Source organism: Oryctolagus cuniculus, chromosome 17 (genome assembly GCF_051225735.1).
Source record: "Oryctolagus cuniculus isolate XC-2025 breed Fujian yellow rabbit chromosome 17, ASM5122573v1, whole genome shotgun sequence".
NCBI classification, from domain to species: Eukaryota; Metazoa; Chordata; class Mammalia; order Lagomorpha; family Leporidae; genus Oryctolagus; species Oryctolagus cuniculus.
Window position 1 is genome coordinate 15,291,771 of NC_142883.1, and position 20,544 is coordinate 15,312,314.

The following is a 20,544-nucleotide window of genomic DNA, read 5'->3' on the forward strand; positions in this document are numbered from 1 at the left end:
CGTTTCAGCAATGGATGCTCACCTCACCAATGGGGAGTGTTCTAGTGCCTCTGGAGATTCTCAGGAGATAAAAGGCAGTACATGTAAGAGAATAATTTAATGAACTGCTTGAAAAAACGGTCTCTGCTTTAGAGAGTGCTTGGGCTGTTTTCTATTAACTCTTGCTTCTCCAGGCCTTTGTGGGACCCTAAATCCCCTTGCTTTCTGAGAAAGCAGCTCATCTTACCCTTGCAATTTATCTTCTGTCATGAATGATTTTATCACTCTTATCTGCAACAGTGATAAATGGAGGAGCCAGAGAGACTATTAGCTGTCTGGTTTTCTTTACACACACTCAGTTACTTCTTAGAGTACTTAAGTAAGTATTTCGCATGACAGTTTTTAAGCACTCAAAGGAAAACACTGGAATAAGTGTAGAAATTTCTTTTCAATCATGAAGACATATTCTGAGAATCAAAACATTAGCACAGAAGCAATTCTTAAAGATTAATTAATTCTTCATTTCACAGATGAGAAAATTGAGATTGAAAGGATTAAACTAAACTCTCAAAAGTCACCAAGTACTGCAGAGATAATCTGAGTGATGGGGCAAAAATTCTGGGCTATTAACTCCCACAATATTATGTCAATCTGACTCATAAGAACTTGATTTAGAAACTAAGCAAGATAGTCCTCTTTTTTATTTTAAAGATTTATTTTATTTATTTGAAAGAGTTACAGAGAAAGGTAGAGAAAGAGAGAGAGGTCTTCCATCTGCTGATTCACTCCTCAGATGGCCGCAATGGCCAGAGCTGCTCTGATCCAAAGCCAGGAGCCAGGAGCTTCTTCTGGGTCTCCCACATGGATGCAGGGGCCCAAGGACTTCGGTCATCTTTTACTGCTTTCCCAGGCCATTAGCAGAGAGCTGGATCAGAAGAGGAGCAGCCGGGACTAGAACTGGCGCCCATATGGGATGCCAGTGCTTCAGGCTAGGGCATTAACCCGCTGAGCCACAGCGCCGGCTCTGATATTCCTCTTAAAATAAAAATTCTTCCTTATCAATTCTTACCATACCCTGGGTAAAGAGGGTATTTTGACTCAAATGGTTTTCTTCTTAGACATCAGTTTTCCTTCCACATGTTAGACATCTGTTAAGTTTACCAGAGGCAATTTGCTCACTTCATGATGTAGGACTGGTAACTAATTTCAATAGGAAGCCAAGACATCTGGGTGATAACCACTGAGTTTCTGTTAGGCTTCTATCACTGTGTTAGGCCCGGCCACTACCATGATCTCAAACAAACCATGTCTGCTGATCACTGCCTGAAAGTCTGTGGTGGCCTCGGTTACTGATTTGGGCTAGCAGAGCAATAGTTTCCTTTTCTATTTTCTTCTAACAGAAGCCATGTGTACTGGTTCCATGCACAAAGTGTGTACAGTCAGAATATGTACACATGTCCACTTATTTTCTGTACCTGAAGGAAGCTTGCTTCACCAAGGAGAGGTAGCATAGCAAAATGGATAAGAGAATGGCCTCTGAGCCAGACTGCTTGGTTTAAAACCTGCAAGGTTTACCCAAGCTCTCTGAGCCTCAGATTACTTACCTGTGAAATGAGGATACAGGAACCTCACTGAGTTGTAAAGGGGTCGAATAGTTACTATTTGACAGCACTGTGAGAGTGTCTAGCACATAGTAAGGACCGCATGAATGTTTTCAGAATAAACAAACAAGATCCTGGTAGTGATCATTAGGCTCCGCCCAGTTTATGATGAAAGAGGCCTGAATACACACGAGAGCTCAGCGTCTTTTCACAAGGAAGCAGGAGAGACCCTTCAGGACACAGTCAAGCTCCAGTCTAAGAAGTGCAATGCTGACGTCAACAGCAGAGAAATGAAGGCAGCACACAGCCCGTGCTGGCAGGTAACAAGGAGATCTGGGCATAGGCTGAGCCAACTCTCACAGTGGTGGGTGCAGATGGTTCTAGAGGCAATGCTGTAGTCATTACCCAGAGGACAGACCAGCCATATGGACAGCAGGAAAGAATCATCAATTTATTCCCCAAGAAAGGGTTTTTCAGTCACACTTAGGTGACTGTTGGATCTGTGGCTTAGATATAAACAGTATTACATTCTTTCTCTCAACTCTGAATCTATGGTCCTTCCATGCAAGTCAGATTTTGAACATCAGAAAATAAAAGAATACATGACCTAATGCAAATATCAGAAAATGTTTCAGAGCCAGTGAAGTAAGGAGTTCTTTAAAAAAGAATACATACGTTTGGGGGAGGCGTGTGGGCTGTCTGAGGCGATCTGTCTCATCCGGGTCCCGTGGCAGCTGAGTGCCACTAGTCTGGAGATGATGGCCGTTTTCCCAAACCCAATGTTTCCCACAATCACTACTCCTTGGTTCACGCTGGCATTTGAACTTTGAAGTTGAGCATCTATTTCATGGAAAACCCAGTCCCGGCCAACAAACACGGACTCAGTGGTGATGCTGGGCACTTCAAAGAGCAGAGGCTTCAGGGAGATGTCTGGAGGCCTATAAGGTGCAAAGCGAACTGAAAGGAATAACAAGAGAACACAGAACTTACATCAAATTGCTAACACTGAGAGAAACAGAGAAAAAAGCAAGCAATATGGCTTAGGAGACTGTCAGAATTATACTGTGATGGTATTCTGGGCTTGTTCGGAAAATGATGTAACTCTGAATGATGTTTCTACACAGATAAGCTACACAGGTGAACTAGTCATTTGATGCTCTGGATGGCAGAACATAAATACTAGAAAATAGAAATTTATTCTCAACAGTCAAAGAAATCAGGAAAATACCCAAAATTATTAAACACTGGGCGAGAGCCCAGCACAAGAAGTCAGTGTGGGCGCAAGAGAAGGGTCCTAAAGGCTTTTTGCTATGCCTGGCAATAACCTTTTAATTGTTGGACTGTGGGGAGATGCAGAGGTGGAGTTCCTGGGAGAGAGGTCAGGCTGAGGAGTGGCATCCAGAGAGCTTATGATGACAGAGCAGCTCGTTATCAACAGAAAGGACTAGTTTTGATATTTGACAACCAATGTGGCTATACCAGTACAGATCAATTGAAAATTGATCCTAATGAAAGCAATGCAAAGTAAAGACACCAATGAGAACAGTAATTTAAGTTTCTGATTTTTAAAAATCTAATAAGCACATTATTAAGGGAAGGAAAGCCCTTAAAAACTCTGATGGTTTAAATTTTCTTAAACATGTTAAGCAATCAAAGAAGCAGAAACCAAACTCTCAGCCAATGTCCTTGCACCTGTACTGCTGTGTTCATATTAACTTTAAAAAGTATTTTTGGCTTATACACGTTTATGTATAGAGTCCCACTACTTTTGTCATGATTTTTTTTTTCTGGGATGGTGTTTGGTCTAGTGGTTAAGTGCTACTTGGGATGCCTGCATTTCACATTGGAGTCCCTGGGTATGAGTCTTGGCTTCCTGTAATGTGCTCCCAGGGAAGCAGGCGATGGCTCAAGTACCTGGATCCCTGCGACTCAAGTGGGAGACAGGCACTGAGCTCCCTGCTCCTGACTTCTGCCTGGCATGTGTTGCAGGCATTTGGAGGAGTGAACCACTGGATGGCAGTTGTCTTTCAAATAAATAAATAAATAAATAAAATAAAATATTTTTTTCTTTTGCTTCATATAATTATGGAATGTGTTAAGGGCCAAGGCCAAGCAGGAACTACACTTTTAAAAAATTTTCTAAAAATGCATAATAGATGTGATCTGGCTTCAAGGAAGATCAATCTTCTCATTAGATTGTTGGCAAAAGGAAGTCCTGCCTGCATGTTCTTACCTGGGTTAAGTATCTCCTTAACTGTTTCTAGAGTAGCTCTAAGTGATACTATTTAATTTGTCTGGAACCAGGGATTTTGTTTCGGTATCATTAACTTTAGCATAACGCCTTGATATACAGTAGGTGCTCAACAAATGCTTATGGAAGGGATTAATTAAAAAGAAAAGTATTAAACTTTAATCCCATTTTATATTTTGGAGTACAAGAAAGGCCAGGAAGAGGAAGAGGACAGGGATGAGAGAGCGAGAAACTGGAAAGGGGAAAATGTGATCTATTTATGTTGCTTACATTATTCCAGGACTTCCACTTACACATGGTAACATGGATCTAGAGAGGGCCGCTTACACACTGAGAAAGCACAAACATAAGCAAGCATAGATGAACACACTTCTTTAAAAGTACCTGAAAGCCATTAGAATGATAACTGAGCATTTAAAAAGGATAAAAATCCCCACTTAGTGCAAATAATTAAAAAAAAAAAAAAGCTGAACTCTGAGAATAGAAGCAAATAGTTTCCGACAGCATTTTAAAAAGGTCAGTTATTTCATTAAAGGAGGTGGGGAGTGCTGTGGAGATACGGTTCCGTGATCACTTCCCTTGATTCACATGTTTCTGGCAAAAACTAATCTTTCAAAGTCCATGATTATGGAATTTAGTGAAAGATTAATTTCATTTTGTTAAATACTATTTTTTTAATTCTAGTGTCTTATAGTTAATAAATTCTATTTTACTTTTCTTAAACACAATTTTATTGAGATATAATTCACATACCATAAAATCAATCCTTTTAAAAATAAGAATTGGGCTGTTGTTGTGGTGCAGTGGGTTACACCACTGCCTATAATACCAACATCCCCAGTCAGAGCACTGGTTTGAGTCTTAGCTGCTCTACTTCCAATCTAACTCCCTGCTAAGGAACCTAAGAAGTCGGGAGAAGATAGTTCCAGTACTTGGTCTCCTGTCACACATGTGGGAGACCTAGGAGCTCCAGGTTCCTGGGTTTGGCATGGACCAGCCCTAGTTATTAAGGCCATTTACAGAGTGGACCAGTAGATGTAGGATCTTTCTCTTTCTGTTAGCCTACCTTCCAAATAAACAAATCTTCTTAGAGAATTATTTCTTTATGTTTGATGGGCAGAGCAACAGAAAGGGTAAAGGAGATATTTTCCATCTGAACAGTAATGCCACCTTGAATCTCACCCCTACATTCTGCCCCCCACCCAAGATGCCGATCATCGGCCAGCCTAATTGACCACACCCTTCAGGCACAAGGTTTTTTTGTTTTTTTGTTTTTTTTTTTTTTTTATTTTTGGACATGCAGAGTTAGAGAGAGAGAGAGAGAGAGAGAGAGAGAGAGAAAGAGAGAGAAAAGTCTTCCTTCCATTGGTTCACCCCCCAAATGGCTGCTATGGCCAGTGAGCTGCACCGATCCAAAGCCAAGAGCCAGGTGCTTCCTCCTGGTCTCCCATGTGGGTGTAGAGCCCAAGCACTTGAGCCATCCTCCACTGCCCTCCTGGGCCACAGAGGAGAGCTGCACTGGAAGAGGAGCAACCAGGCGCCCCAGCGGCACTAGAACCCAGGGTGCCGGTGCCGCAGGTGGACGATTAGCCTAGTGAGCTGCGGCTGATTTTTGTTTCTTTTGACAGTCAAGGTTTCCCCCAAATATTTTATTTAAATATTAAATTATAAAAGAAAACAACTAATCATTTGGCATACCAGGCATAAGGTTTAAGTGTTATCAGAAGACTATCTGATCAAGTTAAAAAGATTGGCAGGACTCCCAGGGGGTTGAGGTGGTGGTGAGGAGGGGCTAATCCCAAAGCAGAGTAAAGGAATGTTGTAACACAAATTCCTACTCCTAGCTTCTGATTTGTAAATGTGTAAATCTTGCTTCTTCTGCTGTTCTACATGGAGAACAGCCTTGTTGCAGCTGCCAGATTACCTGGAATCTTGCTAAGTGTCTTAACAAACTCTTCTATTCATTTTTCAGCCTCAGGATTCCTTCTCAGTTTAGGGTGGAGGGGGGCGGGTTTCCATGTTCTGCTGACACATAGACAGTAGCTCTATGGTAAGTGATGAAGTTGGAACGTATGAGTCTTTCAATCTTGTTCTTTTTGAAGACTGCTGTGGCTATCAGAACTTCTTGTAATTTTATATGAATTTGAAAACCTCACCATCTCTGTTAAAACGACTTCTGGAATTCTAATAGGGGCTATGTTCAATTTGTAGATTGCTCGGGTAGTACTGACATCTTAGCATTAATCTTTTTTTTTTTTTTTGACAGGCAGAGTGGACAATGAGAGAGAGACAGAGAGAAAGGTCTTCCTTTTGCCGTTGGTTCACCCTCCAATGGCCGCTGCGGCCAGCGCGTTGCGGCCGGCACATCGCACTGATCCGATGGCAGGAGCCAGGAGCTTCTCCTGGTCTCCCATGGGGTGCAGGGCCCAAGCACTTGGGCCATCCTCCACTTCACTCCCAGGCCACAGCAGAGAGTTGGACAGGAAGAGGGGCAACCAGAACAGAATCTGGCACCCCGACCGGGACTAGAACCCGGTGTGCCGGCACCGCAAGGCGGAGGATTAGCCTATTGAGCCACGGTGCCGGCCGAGCATTAATCTTTAATACAGATGGTGTATAGAAATATGGATTTTTGCTGGCTGATACCATACACTGTAACTTTTCTGAATTTGTTTTATTAGCTATTAGTGGCTATCTGTAGATTCCTTTTGACTCTTTCTTTTTCTGGGATTTGTTTCATGAATGTGTTGGTAAATTTAAGGGCATATTTTAACTTCTGTTCATTTTTCAAAATTCTTTTCATCTTCAGACTGAATGATTAACTCCCTTCAAGTTCACTGAACTTTTCTGCTACTTGCTCAGAGCTATTGTAGTGCTCTAGACAATTCTGTATTTTAGCTATTGTACATTACAGCTCCAGAATTGTTTTAAAAGATTTATCTATTTATTTGAAAGAGTAACACAGAGAAAGGAAGACACACACACACACTCACAGAGAGACAGAAGAGACAGAGACAGAGACAGAGAGAGAGAGAGAGAGAGAGAGAGAAATTTTCCATCTGCTGGTTTACTGCCCAAATGGCTGCAACAGCCAGAGCCGGGCTGATCTGAAGCCAGAAGCCAGGAGCTTCTAGGTCTTCCACATGGGTGCAGGGGTCCAAGTACTTGAGTCATCTTCTGTTGCTTTCCCAGGTGCATCAGCAGGGGGCTAATTGGAAGTAGAGCAGCTGGGTCTTGAACTGGCACCCATATGGGATGCTGGTGTTGCAAGCAAGCGGTGGCTTTACCTGCTATGCCACAATGCAGGTCTCACAGTTCCAGAATTTCTATTTGTTTCTTATAATTTCTTTCTTTATAGATATACTCTATTTGCTCACACATTGTTCATGATTTCCTTTAGCTCTTTTCCAAGTCTTTATCTTTTAAGTCCAATGTCTAAGCTTCTTCAGGGATGGTTTCTTTTCTAGTCACCCCTTTTATCTATTTTTGAGGAACAGCAGTTTTTCTGCTTATTACCTGTTGAATCACTGACTTACTGGATGTTTAAGCTTGTGATTAGAAAGAAAATTTTAAGTATGTTATTGTAAAAATTAAAAGAAAAATAAGGAGGAAGGGTAGGCACAACGGAGGGAGGGAGGGAAGGAGGGAGCTATCATTATGCTCCTAAAACTGTATATGTAAAATATATGAAATCTGTTCACTTTTTATAAATAAAAAAAACATGAACATGAAATGCAGGATTTGAAAATAGGTCACACTTTCCCATTTCTTGGCACGTCTTTTTTGTTGAAAATTGTAGTTTGAATATATGGTAACTCTAGTTATCAGATTTTGCTCCCTTAACAATATTTGCTGCTGTTTGCTGAAGTTGTTCCTGTATTTAGTGACTTTTCCAAACTATTTTTGCAAAGATGCTATTCCTTGTTGTGCGTGGTCACCAAAGTCTCTGTTATATTGTTTTGGTGGTCTGTTAATATGATACATTTCATTAAACACCGAAATTTAGTAGTCCTTTTCTTTTTAAAAGACTTTTATTTATGTATTTGAAAGTCAGAGTTACAGAGAAGGTAAGGCAGCGGGAGAGGGGAGAGGGGAGAGGGGAGAGGGGAGAGGGGAGAGGGGAGAGGGGGAGGGAGAGAAAGAGAGAGAGAAAACTTTCATTTGCTGGTTTACTCCCCAAATGGCCACAATGGCTGGGTTAGGCCAGGCTGAGCCAGGGACCATGGTTGTCATCTGGGTCTCCCAAGTAGATGCAGGGGCCAAAGGACTTGAGCCATCTTCTGCTTCTTTCCCAGGCGCATTAGTAGGGAGATGGATCAGAAGTGGAGCAGCTGGGATTTGAACCGGTACCCATATGGGATGCTGGCACTGTAGTCAGCAGCTTTATCCACTATGCCACAGCATCAGCCCTAGTAATCTTTTTCTTCATTAAGTGTTCCCTTGGATTGCTTTAAGTTTTCATTGGCATTCTAGAGCTCTGAAAAGGCTGATTCTGTCAATTTTTGAGAACTTAATGGTTGTTTCAGTCAAAGGATTGATTCTTGGAGCTCCTTACTCTGTCAGTTTCTATGACTTGCCTTGACTGTAGGGGCTGACTAACAACTCCAGGAATTCCGTGGGTATCTGAGAGTCCTCGATAGAGGAGCAGACACCCGGATGTACTCAGTTCTGGTTGAGCTGTCTCAGGACTCCCAGGAGGGAAACAGGTAACAGGAAAATCAGTTGGCATGAGCCACAGCCCCCTGCCTTGGGGAGGTGAAACAAAAGGGAAGGTAAGTCTCACTCAGGCCTGCCTCAACTGTGGGCTCTCCTGACCAGAGGATGAATCATGACCCTCACAAAATTCTTGCAGCATTTTCATTGATTAGTTTGTTTAGGCCAAGAGAAATCTAAGGTCACATAGCTAGTTTCAGAACTAAAGCCACAACCAAGATCTGACTGAAAAATCTAGGCTTTTTCTATTATATTACATTGTACCTACTCTATGGGATATGACTATAAAATGTGACTGTGAAAAGAGTTATCCCACTGATGACTAGAATCACATAGGCTACCTGCCTGGTTAAGTCAGCTTCTTTCCCCCTTATCTCTCCTTGTGCTTCCCATGAAAAAGTATATGTGTGGCCAGAGATGACATTTCCAGAGAGACTTAGCTGCTTTCTAAATAGACTTATCTCTTCAGGTTCAAGATTACTTCACATTTTATTTCAAAGGGAAGCTTTCATGAATATGATTAATGTCAATTAGAAAGTAGAGTAAATATAGTCTCCATTTAAAGGCTTCAGTTTTTGAGAAAACCACTACTCAGATAACTGTTCTCATATTGATATAACGCCTCATATTTTATCATACTGAGAGAGCTTTGACATTTAAAAGTTATTTGAATTTTTTTCTAAAAATGTAGTCAATTCACAAAAGCCTCAAGAGAAGAACACAGACAAAATTAGCTCAGTACCATATGGGAAAACAACTGTAGACACCAAGAACAGCCCAGAAACAGTTTCAGTGCCTCAAAATCCAGGGTTTTTGTCAGATCACAATGATAAAAGAAAGCCATGCTTTCTAACTGCCAACTGTGAATTCAGGGCACAGGAACAAGTCTGTAGGCCCACACTGTGGGGCATTAGAGGTAATGAATATTCTCTGGGGGCTTTACATTTCTAAATGTTTCTTTGTTTCAGATATCAGATGGCTTCCACAAGATTTTCCAGGAGCAGAAACTACTGCAATAATCTAATAAGAAATTACTATTGCAACTACAGTTGAGCTAAGGGAAGAAGATGACCTAATCCATGCAATAGAGTAACACAACGTGGCTTTCTTATCCCTGGCACCAGAACATGGTAGTCCCATGGCAGCATGGAGCAGGAAGATCATTCTCCCCTTCTCAAAACATTCCATAAAGTATGCTGATATCTGCAATTTATTTTAAAGGACATAAAAATGATGAGTAGACAAAGAAATGAGATGAACAGATATGTAAATGTTAATGACAAAAATTAAAAAGAATTTTACTGGAAAACTCTTTCAGCTTTTTTGTATAACTGAAAATTTTCCTAATAAAATACTGGGGGGAAAAACACAAAAATGAAAAATATTCCAATAGGACATGGAAATGACACAAGCTTGGGAAAGCAGTTTCTTTGAGGGGTTTAAGAACAAATCGAAGGGCCAGTGCTGTGACACAGCGGGCCAGCATGCCTTGTGGGCATTGCTCTACTTCCGATCCAGCTCCCTGCTGACATGCGTGGGAAAGCAGCAGAAGATAGGACAGGTACTTGGGCCCCTGCACCCATGTGGGAGACCTGGAGGAAGTTCCTTGCTCCTAGCTTTGGATCAGCACGGCTCTGGCTGTTGTAGCCATTTGCAGAGTGAACCAGCAGATGGAAGATCTCTCTCTGTCACTATTTCAAAGAAATCTTAAAAAAGAAAGTCCATATCTCACATCAGAGTGCCTGGGTTCAATTCCTGGCTCTAGATTACTCCTGACTCCAGAAAAAAAAAAAAAAAAAAAAAAAAAAAAAAAAAAAAGAACCAATCCAGACTCTACTGCCTGCATGATTTTGATGTAAATTATGCTTGTTGCAGACAAACTCTAGGAAACATTCTCTATATGAGATCATCAGTAATTATAATTATATACTTAAGTTTATAGAGAAGAGTTTAAGTTAAAGAGTTAACCTTTAAAAAAAAGTGAGAAAATAACAAATAAACATGCATTAAAGCTAACAGACTTAACTCGCCCAGATGCAAATATAAACAGCTGCAGGGAGAAGAGGAGACAGAGAAGCGGGAGCAAAAGAGTTCTAACTGGATTTTGACTAAAGCATATTTATTCGTGGAAAACAACCGTGAATCACTTAGAAAGAAGTCAGTCAGAGGACTGGCAGAAGAAAGGATGTAACACAGCCAAGGTCCTGTGCAAATAAAGGCAGACTTGTATTTGCGCACATTCTTCCGTAATGACTAGAAAGTCTACCCTGGAAGCACCTCTGCTGCTCACAGCAAAAGATAATTTCAGGCTCATTCTTGGGGTTCGTGCCATGTATGCTACTCACAAAACAAAGAGGAAACACATGTGCTTCAGACAAGTCTCATTATTACATCAGCACCAAATAGAAGGCAAACAAATGCTTATTTTTTCTTAAGAAAAACCGAGGCAAGGGTTCATTTGTCTACTGAGTTTCTAGAAGAGCTCATTTTCCCCCTTACAAGCCAAGTCTGTGGCTCATTCTTGGTGCTCAGGAACAGGAATAATGGATACAGCTATTCCCACCCCAAGTGTTTGAAGAAGTAAAATAATTTTATTGAGGTCCCAGAAAACAGTCTAAATATTCATTCTGAATAAATACTGTAAAAAAATTACATCTTAGATGAGGGAAACATAGCAAAGTGGATAAAATTATGGACTCACAGCCAGGCTGCCTCAGTTTGTATCCTTTGTCACTTACTAGCTATGCAATATTGGGTTATTTACTATGTTACTGATATTTCTGTCTTCTTCTTCTTCTTCTTCTTCTTCTTTTTTTTTTTTTTTTTTGACAGGCAGAGTGGACAGTGAGAGAGAGAGAGAGAGAGAGAGAGAGAGAGAAAGGTCTTCCTTTGCCGTTGGTTCACCCTCCAATGGCTGCCGCAGCCGACGCGTTGCAGCCGGCGCACCGCGCTGATCCGATGGCAGGAGCCAGGTACTTCTCCTGGTCTCCCATGGGGTGCAGGGCCCAAGGACTTGGACCATCCTCCACTGTACTTCCCTGGCCACAGCAGAGAGCTGGCCTGGAAGAGGGGCAACCGGGACAGAATCCGGCGCCCTGACCGGGACTAGAACCCTGTGTGCCGGCGCCGCTAGGTGGAGGATTAGCCTAGTGAGCCCCGGCGCCGGCCTTTGTGTCTTTATCTTTAAAATATGGTTAACAATGATACTGTGAGAATTAAATGAGTTAATGCACATAATGTGCTTAGGTCAGCATCTGGCTGTTAGCTGTGTAAGCTGCTATCACTCTCTGCATCAAGCCAAGCCAAAGTAGACATCCAGTGTAACTACAAGCAACCCTCCCAACCCAACCACACACTTAATTAAAACAAAACCTAAGAATCCTAACAATAAGGGTACTGAGAACATATTGACTCTTTTTGAGTCTACTTCCCTTTGAGGCTTCTGATCTCCTTTCTTCTTTTTACCATCCACTTTTTGAAACAGTCATACTTGCAATCTTCACTTGCATAAAAATAACTCCTAGCCCGGCTTCCATGCATATGTCTCTGCCAAAACTTTTTTGATTAAAGTCACTATAGATTTTCTGTTAAATCAGTGATTTATTTTCAGATTTTATGCTTCTTAATCACTCTTAGATATTCTACACTGTTAACAATTCCCATAAAAAATATTTCTTTATTTGAAAGGTAGAGTGACAGAGAAAGAGAGGAAGACAGGGAGTGAGGGAAGGAGGGGGGAGGGGGAGAGAGAGAAAATCGATTTCCTATCTGCTGGTTTACTCCCAAATGCTCACAATAGCCAAGGCTGGGACAGGCCAAAGCCAAGAGCCTGGAACTCCATTCAGGTCTCCCATGTGGTTGGTAGGGACTAAAGTACTTGGGAAATCATCTGTTGCCTTCCCAGGCACCTTAGCTGGAAGTTGGATCAGAAGTCAAGGAGCCGGGCACTTCGACACGGGAGTGCATCCCAAGCAGCAGCCCAACCTGCTGTGCCACAATACCTGTGCCCTAAACTCTACTTCTTGAAATACCTTTCCTTCTTCACCTGACAACACTTTCTTCTAATTCTTTTCTTACCTCCTCCTCCTGATAAATGTTTAATGATTCATCCTTTCTTTTCATCTCTAAAATACCACCAGTGCTAGGTTCTATATTTATTGTTTTCTTCTCAATCTGAGAAACAGACCAATGTCTTTCACAGCTATCTGATGATGGTTCCCAAATTTATATTTCTAGTCAAGACCTCATTCCTAAACTCCTGTACAGCATTTCCAACAACTCACCATAGTCATCTACTTAGATAGCCAGTAGAAATTTCAATTTAAAATATTTAGAACTGATATTATCTCACCTATTGTAATTATTTTTTCCATTCCATTTGCTGTCATAGTTAATGAAACATCACCATCTGACTGGTCCTTAATCATTACAACTAAATTTGTCACAGGTGTTATCAACTATTCTTTTTTTTTTTTTTAACTTGAGAAAGAGACAGAATCAGAGACAAAGATTTCATTCACTGGTTCAAATGACCATAATGGTTAAGGTTGGGTCATGAAGAAGCCAGGAACTAGGAACTCATTCCAGGTTTCCCATGTGTATGGCAGGTACCCAACTCTTTGGGCCATCATGTGTTGCCTCTCAGGACTTAGCTGAAAGCTGGAATAGGGAGTGGAGCCAGCACTTGAATTCATGTATTCAGAATTCAGGGACACATGCACCTTAACTGCTAGGACAAATGCTTACTCCATATCAATTATTCTTGAAGAATATCTCTCAGGTATAACCCCTTCCCCCTTATACTGTAATTCATGGTGCCATAACTTTGGAGAAGAGACTGAATCACTTTAACCTTTAGTCATGTCATCTGTAAAATTAGGAAAATAAGAGCATCTACCTCATAGGATTAAGTGGTAAAATATATGTTAAGTCTTTTAGCTCAGAAACTAGTAAATCAATGTTCAATGAATGACAGCCAGATACTGTAGATTCTCAACATCTCTTTTAATATGTACTCATGCACGCTGTTAATGAATACTTTTGCATTTCTCAGATCCCTTCTGTAAAAAGCCACCAAGTATATGTAACTGATGGATCATGTCAACACCCGCATTCCTACCCTCAAATATCATTAACTCACCCCACCATAATTGCCCAACCTAGTAATCTCTCATGATATTTCTGGTCATAGTGTAAGTAATTCAATAATGCTTAATAAATGAAAACAGTTGATAGGGATTTTCCATTTTAAACTGCAGAGAAATGTGTTTAGACTTGGTTTTGGTAGGGCAGGAAGGCTAGAGGAAGACAGAGAATGCAAACCCATGCCTTTGAAAACTACTGCTCTGTACTATGATAATAAAAGGAAATGAATCATTTGTTTGTCACCTTTCAGGGCTACACTTTATTTAAAAGCTGGTCTCATAAACAAGAAGCCACTAAATAATAAGACAGGGGAGAAAACTTATTTTCTAAGCTCTGTGCATATTACAGGCAAGGCCTGGATGCTGGCCAGGGCAGTAAGAATCAATGAATTTTATTTCCTACAGGAAACTAGGGGGAGGGGAAAATATATCTCAGAATTAGTATCCAGAAAGGACAGTAAGGAATTTTGTCTTTTTTTTTCTTTTAGAAAAGTTCCTGAGAAGGCTGGATCCACATCCATCCATTTAGTAACTACTGTCTTGCTAATGCTACATATGAGATTTAGTGCTGTGCAATAATGATTCTATTTAATTCTTCACTACTATAGGTAAGTTATGTATTTTAGCTTAAGAAGAACTTAATTCTAACTACCAAGACAGTTAATTTCTTATAAGCATTGCATTTATGCTTCGGTCCAATTTATCTAAAATTTTCTTTTCAAAAATCTGACATGAGTTTCCACTTGTGCCAGGACAAAATAACTAGGACTAGATTAAGGCAGTCAAAAAACCAAACTTGCATAGGTAAGAGATATTACACAATATCTTTCAAGACACTAGATCAAAGTGGGGAAAAAAATGATGCAAACCCTTGATGGCCTGCTTACTGCTTTGAGAGAATTTCCAGGCCATAATGCAAAGAAGGAGATTTCCAGTTCTGGTTCCACATGTACCACTTCATCCTAACAACAAGTAAAAAGCTGAACAGACTGAAAAATCAACAGCTCTTCTGTAAGAGGTGAGGATGTAGGGCTGACCACTGCCCCAAGACTGGAAAGACAGAAAAACACACGGAGTCGTGGCTCCTGAGGGGAAATGCAATGGGAACCACTGCCTGGGTACCAAAATCTGAACTGCAGTTGACAAGCTGCGGGAGGCTCTTTGGGATAAGTGTGAAAGCTAAAACTTCCAGGAGGCCTCAGTGAATGGGTCGGGAGCGATGGGATTTTTCCCAGGAGCCCGGGCAGGTTCTCACATTAAATATCAGTGAAAAACCCCTGAGCATCCGTCAGTGGGAAGACACACAAAGAAAGGCCAGTGCAAGTTGTTCTTTCCAAGGTCTGTCCTGAGGAGAAGCTACCTAACCAGAACCTAACTTACCAGGGCATTATCAAAACCCAACCCAGGCAAAGGGAAATACCTAACCTCAGCCCACTCTAGCCATTGTCTGCCATCTAAAGGGGGAAGAAAAAAGTCTGAGAAACATTTAAGCTTACAGTTCGAAAGTTATCAGCTGGCCGGCGCTGCGGCTCACTAGGCTAATCCTCTACCTGCAGCACCGGCACACCGGGTTCTAGTCCCGGTCGGGGCACCGGATTCTGTCCTGGTTGCCCCTCTTCCAGGCCATCTCTCTGCTGTGGCCCGGGAGTGCAGTGGAGGATGGCCCAAGTGCTTGGGCCCTGCACCCCATGGGAGACCAGGAGAAGCACCTGGCTCCTGGCTCCCGCCATCGGATCAGCGCGTGCGCCAGCCGCATCGCACCGGCTGCGGTGGCCATTGGAGGATGAACCAACGGCAAAAGGAAGACCTTTCTCTCTGTCTCTCTCTCTCACTGTCCACTCTGCCTGTCAAAATAAGTAAATAAAGAAAGAAAGAAAGAAAAAAAGAGAGTGATCAGCCCACACAAAACGGAAACCTGTTCAATAGGACTGCAGAACGTTTTCTTCCCCAGCTCCTCATCGCTATGAAAGGCTTATTTACAGAAGTTTCTTTTACTCAGTATATAACGTCCAGTCACCAAGGAAAAATTACAAAACACACCAAAAATTTGAAGAACAGAGCAAGCCATCATAACCAAATATGATAGGGATGTTGTAATAAACAGCATGGGCATTTCAAGCAATCATGATCAGTAAGTTAAAGGATCTAGCAGATGAAGTAGAGAGCATGTTAAGAATGGACAGGCAATGCAGCAGAGGCTGGATTCCCGAGCATACAAAAGAAATGCTAGTGACTGAAAACACTGTAACAGAAATGAATATCTTTGATGGATAATCAACAGACCGGATCTGGCTGAGGAAAAAATTTTGGGGAAATCTCAGTAGAAAACTCCAAATCAGAAAAGGAGAACAAAGACTTAAAAAGAAAAACAATATCCAACAACAGGGCAATTTTACAAAAGGTACAACCCATGCATAATAAGGTCTAATGGAAAGAAAAGGAAGAGACCATGGAACAGAAGAAATATCAGAAATAACGGTTCAGACTTTTTCTTCCAAAGTAATGTCAGACACAAAGCACAGGCAGGTCAGAGAACACCAAGCAGAATAAATTCCACAAAACGACATGGAGGTATGTCATGTCCAAACTAGAGAGAGTCGAAGAGAAACTCATGAGGGAAGATGCCTTACTTACAGAGGAACAAAGGTAAGAAGAACGACATAAACAGGAGTGGAGTGAAATATTTAAAATATTTAAAATGTTGAGAGAAAAAAAAACACTAGAAAATGTCTAGAAGAAAATATAAGACAAAGTATTTGTGACTTGTGATTAGTTAAAGGAATCATAGATACCTCAACACTACAAGAATGATCTATCAAAGACTAAGTCATAAATTAGACTTTTAAAACATTTGTTCTTCAAAAAGGCCCAGCTAAAAAAAATGAAGACAAGTCATAAATTAGGAAAAGTTATTTGCAAAGCACATCATTGAAGAATTTGTATCCAAACTATATAATAAACTTTCAAAACTCTGTAATAGGAAAACAACCAAATAAAGAAGCAGACAAAATATTCAAACAGAAATCTCCCTAAAGAAGTACACAAGGGAAAACAAGTTATCCCACTCTTAGCAGGCCAGACAGGATGGAGAATTGTAAATGAGGTCTTCTGATAGTTTTTGTTCCTGCCTGGTAACTGAATGCCAATCTGATTGTCAGGTTTTTTTTTTTTTTTTTTTCCCCCCCAAAATTTTACTTAAAAAGCCAACTGCTACTAGTCCAGTTGGGTTTTCTTCTCTTGGAAGTCCCCCTCCATGCTGCTCTGGCTGGAGGCCTTTGACTCTAATAGATACTTTAAAATCTCAAAACAAACAAACAAACAAACAAAAAACACACAAGGAAATGATTATCATTAGTCATTAGTGAAATCTAAACTAAAACCATGATGATGTATCACTACATGCATATTAAGATATCTAAAATTAACAAGACTGATATTATATGTTGACAAGCAATGTGGAGGAACCAGAACTTTAAAAAAAAAAAAGATTTATTTATTTATTTGAAAGGCAGAGTTACAAAGAGAGAAAGGGATGGACACACACACACATGCACGCATGCACATGCACCCAGAGAGAAAGAGAGAGAGGTCGGTCTTCCATCCATCCTCTGGTTCATTCTCCAAATAGCTGCAATGGCTGGAGCTGGGCCAGTCTGAAGTCAGGAGCCAGGAGCTTCTTCTGGGTCTCCCATTGGGTGCAGGGGCCCAAGTGAAACAGGTAGGCATACAGGTTAAAATCAATTAGGTCTGTGATCTGGAAGACCACGCCTTAGCCACGACCCCGTGTAACCTCACACCCTACCTGATACCTTCACCATGCCGCTGTGTGACCTCATGCCCCTACCTGGCCACACCTGGGTGCCCACCAGCCAAGCAGGTTAATTAACCACTCCCCTTTGGAAGTGGGTTAAAAGCTTGGGACATGGTGTGTCCTGCCCTTCTCTTTCCTCTGGCCTCTTGCCAGGAGGAGGCTTGCTGTAGCCCTGCGCCTCCAAGGGTGCATGGCCTTCGGGCCACCCACCCTAGGCTTCCTGGCCTAGATGCTCTTCCACATCGCTGGTTCCTGGTGCTCAGTATGAACCCAGATTTACCTCTCTCTCAATAAAGCTCTCACTCTCCTATGCATCTTTCTCACTAAATAAAAGCTTAAAATGTACCATGCTGCCTCGTTTATCTGATTTACAATTCTTCTCTAAATATTGGGCAAGAATCCTTTCGGGCTTATTGATATTGGAGATTTATTAGTAAGCATATGGTGAAATCATATGGAGCCCCAAATTCTGGTAGCATATGTGGCACCCCAGATAGCACTTCTGGGGAACTTTAAGGGGCCACATGTTTGTATAAATTTTAGGGGGTCATCTCCGATTTCACAAGGACTTGGGCCATCTTCTGCTGCTTTCCCAGGTGTATTAGCAGGGAGCTGGATGGAAAGTGGAGCAGCTGGGACTCAAACTGGTGTCCATATGGGAAAAAGGCCGCGGCTTAACCTGCTATGCCACCATTCCAGTCCCAGGCCTGGAACCAGAACTCTTTATATGTGGATGATGAGAATCCAAAATGCCATCATCACTTTGATTTTTTTTTTATTTTTAATTTAATTTATTTATTTAATTTTTTGACAGGCAGAGTGGACAGTGAGAGAGAGAGACAGACAGAAAGGTCTTCCTTTGCCATTGGTTTACCCTCCAATGGCCGCAGCGGCTGGCGCACTGCGGCTGGCTCACCGTGCTGATTCGATGGCAGGAGCCAGGTACTTACCCTGGTCTCCCATGGGGTGCAGGGCCCAAGTACTCGGGCCATCCTCCACTGCACTCCCTGGCCACAGCAGAGAGCTGGCCTGGAAGAGGGGCAACCGGGACAGAATCCGGCGCCCTGACCGGAACTAGAACCCGGTGTGCCGGCACCGCAAGGCGGAGGATTAGCCTAGTGAGCCGAAGCGCCGGCCATCACTTTGAATATCAGTTTTGTTATCTGTTAAAAAGTTAAGACTGTACCTATCAGATCTGGCCATTCTAAGCCTCAAATATTTGATCAGATTCAACTGTAAAGTGATTTGATCATGGGATTTTCTTTGTTGATTAGCTTTTGAAAGAAAGTTCAATTTCTTAAAAGAAATAGAGGTCCTCATATATTTTGTTTCATGTTGTGTTAATTCTGAGAACATTGTTTTTCAAGAAATTTGTGACTTCAAAGTAAGCAGTTTTTTAATTTACAAGAGGGACAGACAGACACTGATAGAGTTCCCATCTGTTATCCAAATGCCTGCAATAGCTGGAGCTGAAGCCAGGGGCTGGGAATTCAATCCAGGTCTCCCATGTGGGTGGTGGTACCCAAGTACTTGGGCCATCACCAGCTGCCTCCGAAGGTGCATATTAGTAAGAAGCTGGAATTGGGTATGGAGGCTGGCCGAGACCTGGCTATTGCAGTCATGTGGTGAGTGAACCAGCAGATGGAAGATCTCTTTCTCTGTAGCTTTGCTTTTCAAATACATACATAAATAGATAGATAAATCTAAAAAAAAAAAAAAAAAAAAAAAAGGAGAGCTGGCACTCAAAGGCTGGTCCTCTGATATAGAATGTAGTGGTTCTAGCAACATCTAATTACTGTGCCAAATTCCCACTCCAGCTATTTTTTATATTTTGCTCATATTTTATAATTATCTATAGGAGGTTTAATCTAACCAAACAACTCAACCATAACAAAGCCAGAAATCAGGTGTGTTGTTTTTATTATGGCTTTAAAGTATTTTTGTTAAGTGTTTGTTTATTTGTCATGCAGGAGGTGCTGGATGATACTTCACCTTGTAAGGTTGTTTTTTATTTTCAACAACGAGTTCTTACAACTGGCAGTGCTACCTGTTTATATGTGACTGACGGAAGTGCCAGGAGCGTGCAGCACAGCCAGCAAGCTCCGCATGTCCCTGCAGATCTGCATTACATGAAATCCTTCCAGCAACTGTTCCAACCCTATCACATTTTCTGATAGGGAGAAACAAAGTATTAACAGACATATTCAAACATGTATTTTTTAGTAAAAGGAAAATCAGGAAAAAACAGGAATAACAAAAAAAGGAAAAGACAAATAGGTTTCATTTTCTCTTTGGGAGTAATTCATTACCACAAAGGATGGTGAGAAGGACTCATGAAAGAAACAATTCATTAGGAAAGAAGAATGAAAGTGTCAACCTTCACAGTAGCTCAAGATATTCATTTGGAAAGTCTATGTAGATCTGTATATAAATAGAATTCCAAAACAAAAAAGGTTTTATTCTTTCTCATTTCTTTAATTTTTTATTTATTTTTAAAGATTTATTTTATTTGAAAGGCATATAGAGACAGGGAGAGGAGAGAAAGAGATGTCTTCCATCTGCTGGTTCATTCCCCAAATGGCCACAACTTCCGGGGCTGGGCCAGGCTGAAACCCAGAGCCAGGAGCTTCTCCTGGGTCTCCCACATGGGTACAGGGGACCAAGCACTTGGGCCATCTTCTGCTGCTTTTCAGGCACATTAGCAGGGAGTCTGATGGGAAGTGAAGCAGCTGGAACTCGAAATGGCGCCCATATGTGATACTGGCGCTGAAGGCTGCAGCTTAACCCACTGCAGTAAAGTGGCAACGCGCCGGCCCCAAGGCTTCACTTTTTTACCCAACGACTGAAAAACTTATCTGGAACTTAGTTTTTAATTTTACTAAATATACTGTAAAGTATATTTCACACTAAGGAGATCTGGCAAGTCTTTGGCATTTGTAAGTCTAACAGAAAATTGTGAAGATGGGTAAAAGAAAGAGAAATGAACTAAGAAGATCTGGATTATAGTTCAGGATCTATTATTTACTCTGGGCAAGGACATTAATT

General features: G+C 41.4%; 1 protein-coding gene across 23 annotated transcripts in view; it reads right to left on the minus strand.

Moving 5' to 3' along the window:
- TANC2 (tetratricopeptide repeat, ankyrin repeat and coiled-coil containing 2) overlaps nucleotides 1-20,544 on the minus strand; it is a 439,275-nt gene that overhangs the window by 109,650 nt on the left and 309,081 nt on the right. For all 23 annotated transcript variants that reach the window (XR_007911352.3, XM_051825098.3, XM_051825097.3 and 20 more), the window contains one exon: nucleotides 2,256-2,537. Coding sequence is in view for 22 of the 23 variants with exons in the window: in XM_051825098.3 (XP_051681058.1) it covers nucleotides 2,256-2,537 (282 nt within the window). In the remaining variant the exon portion in view is untranslated. The remainder of the gene's footprint in view (nucleotides 1-2,255; nucleotides 2,538-20,544) is intronic.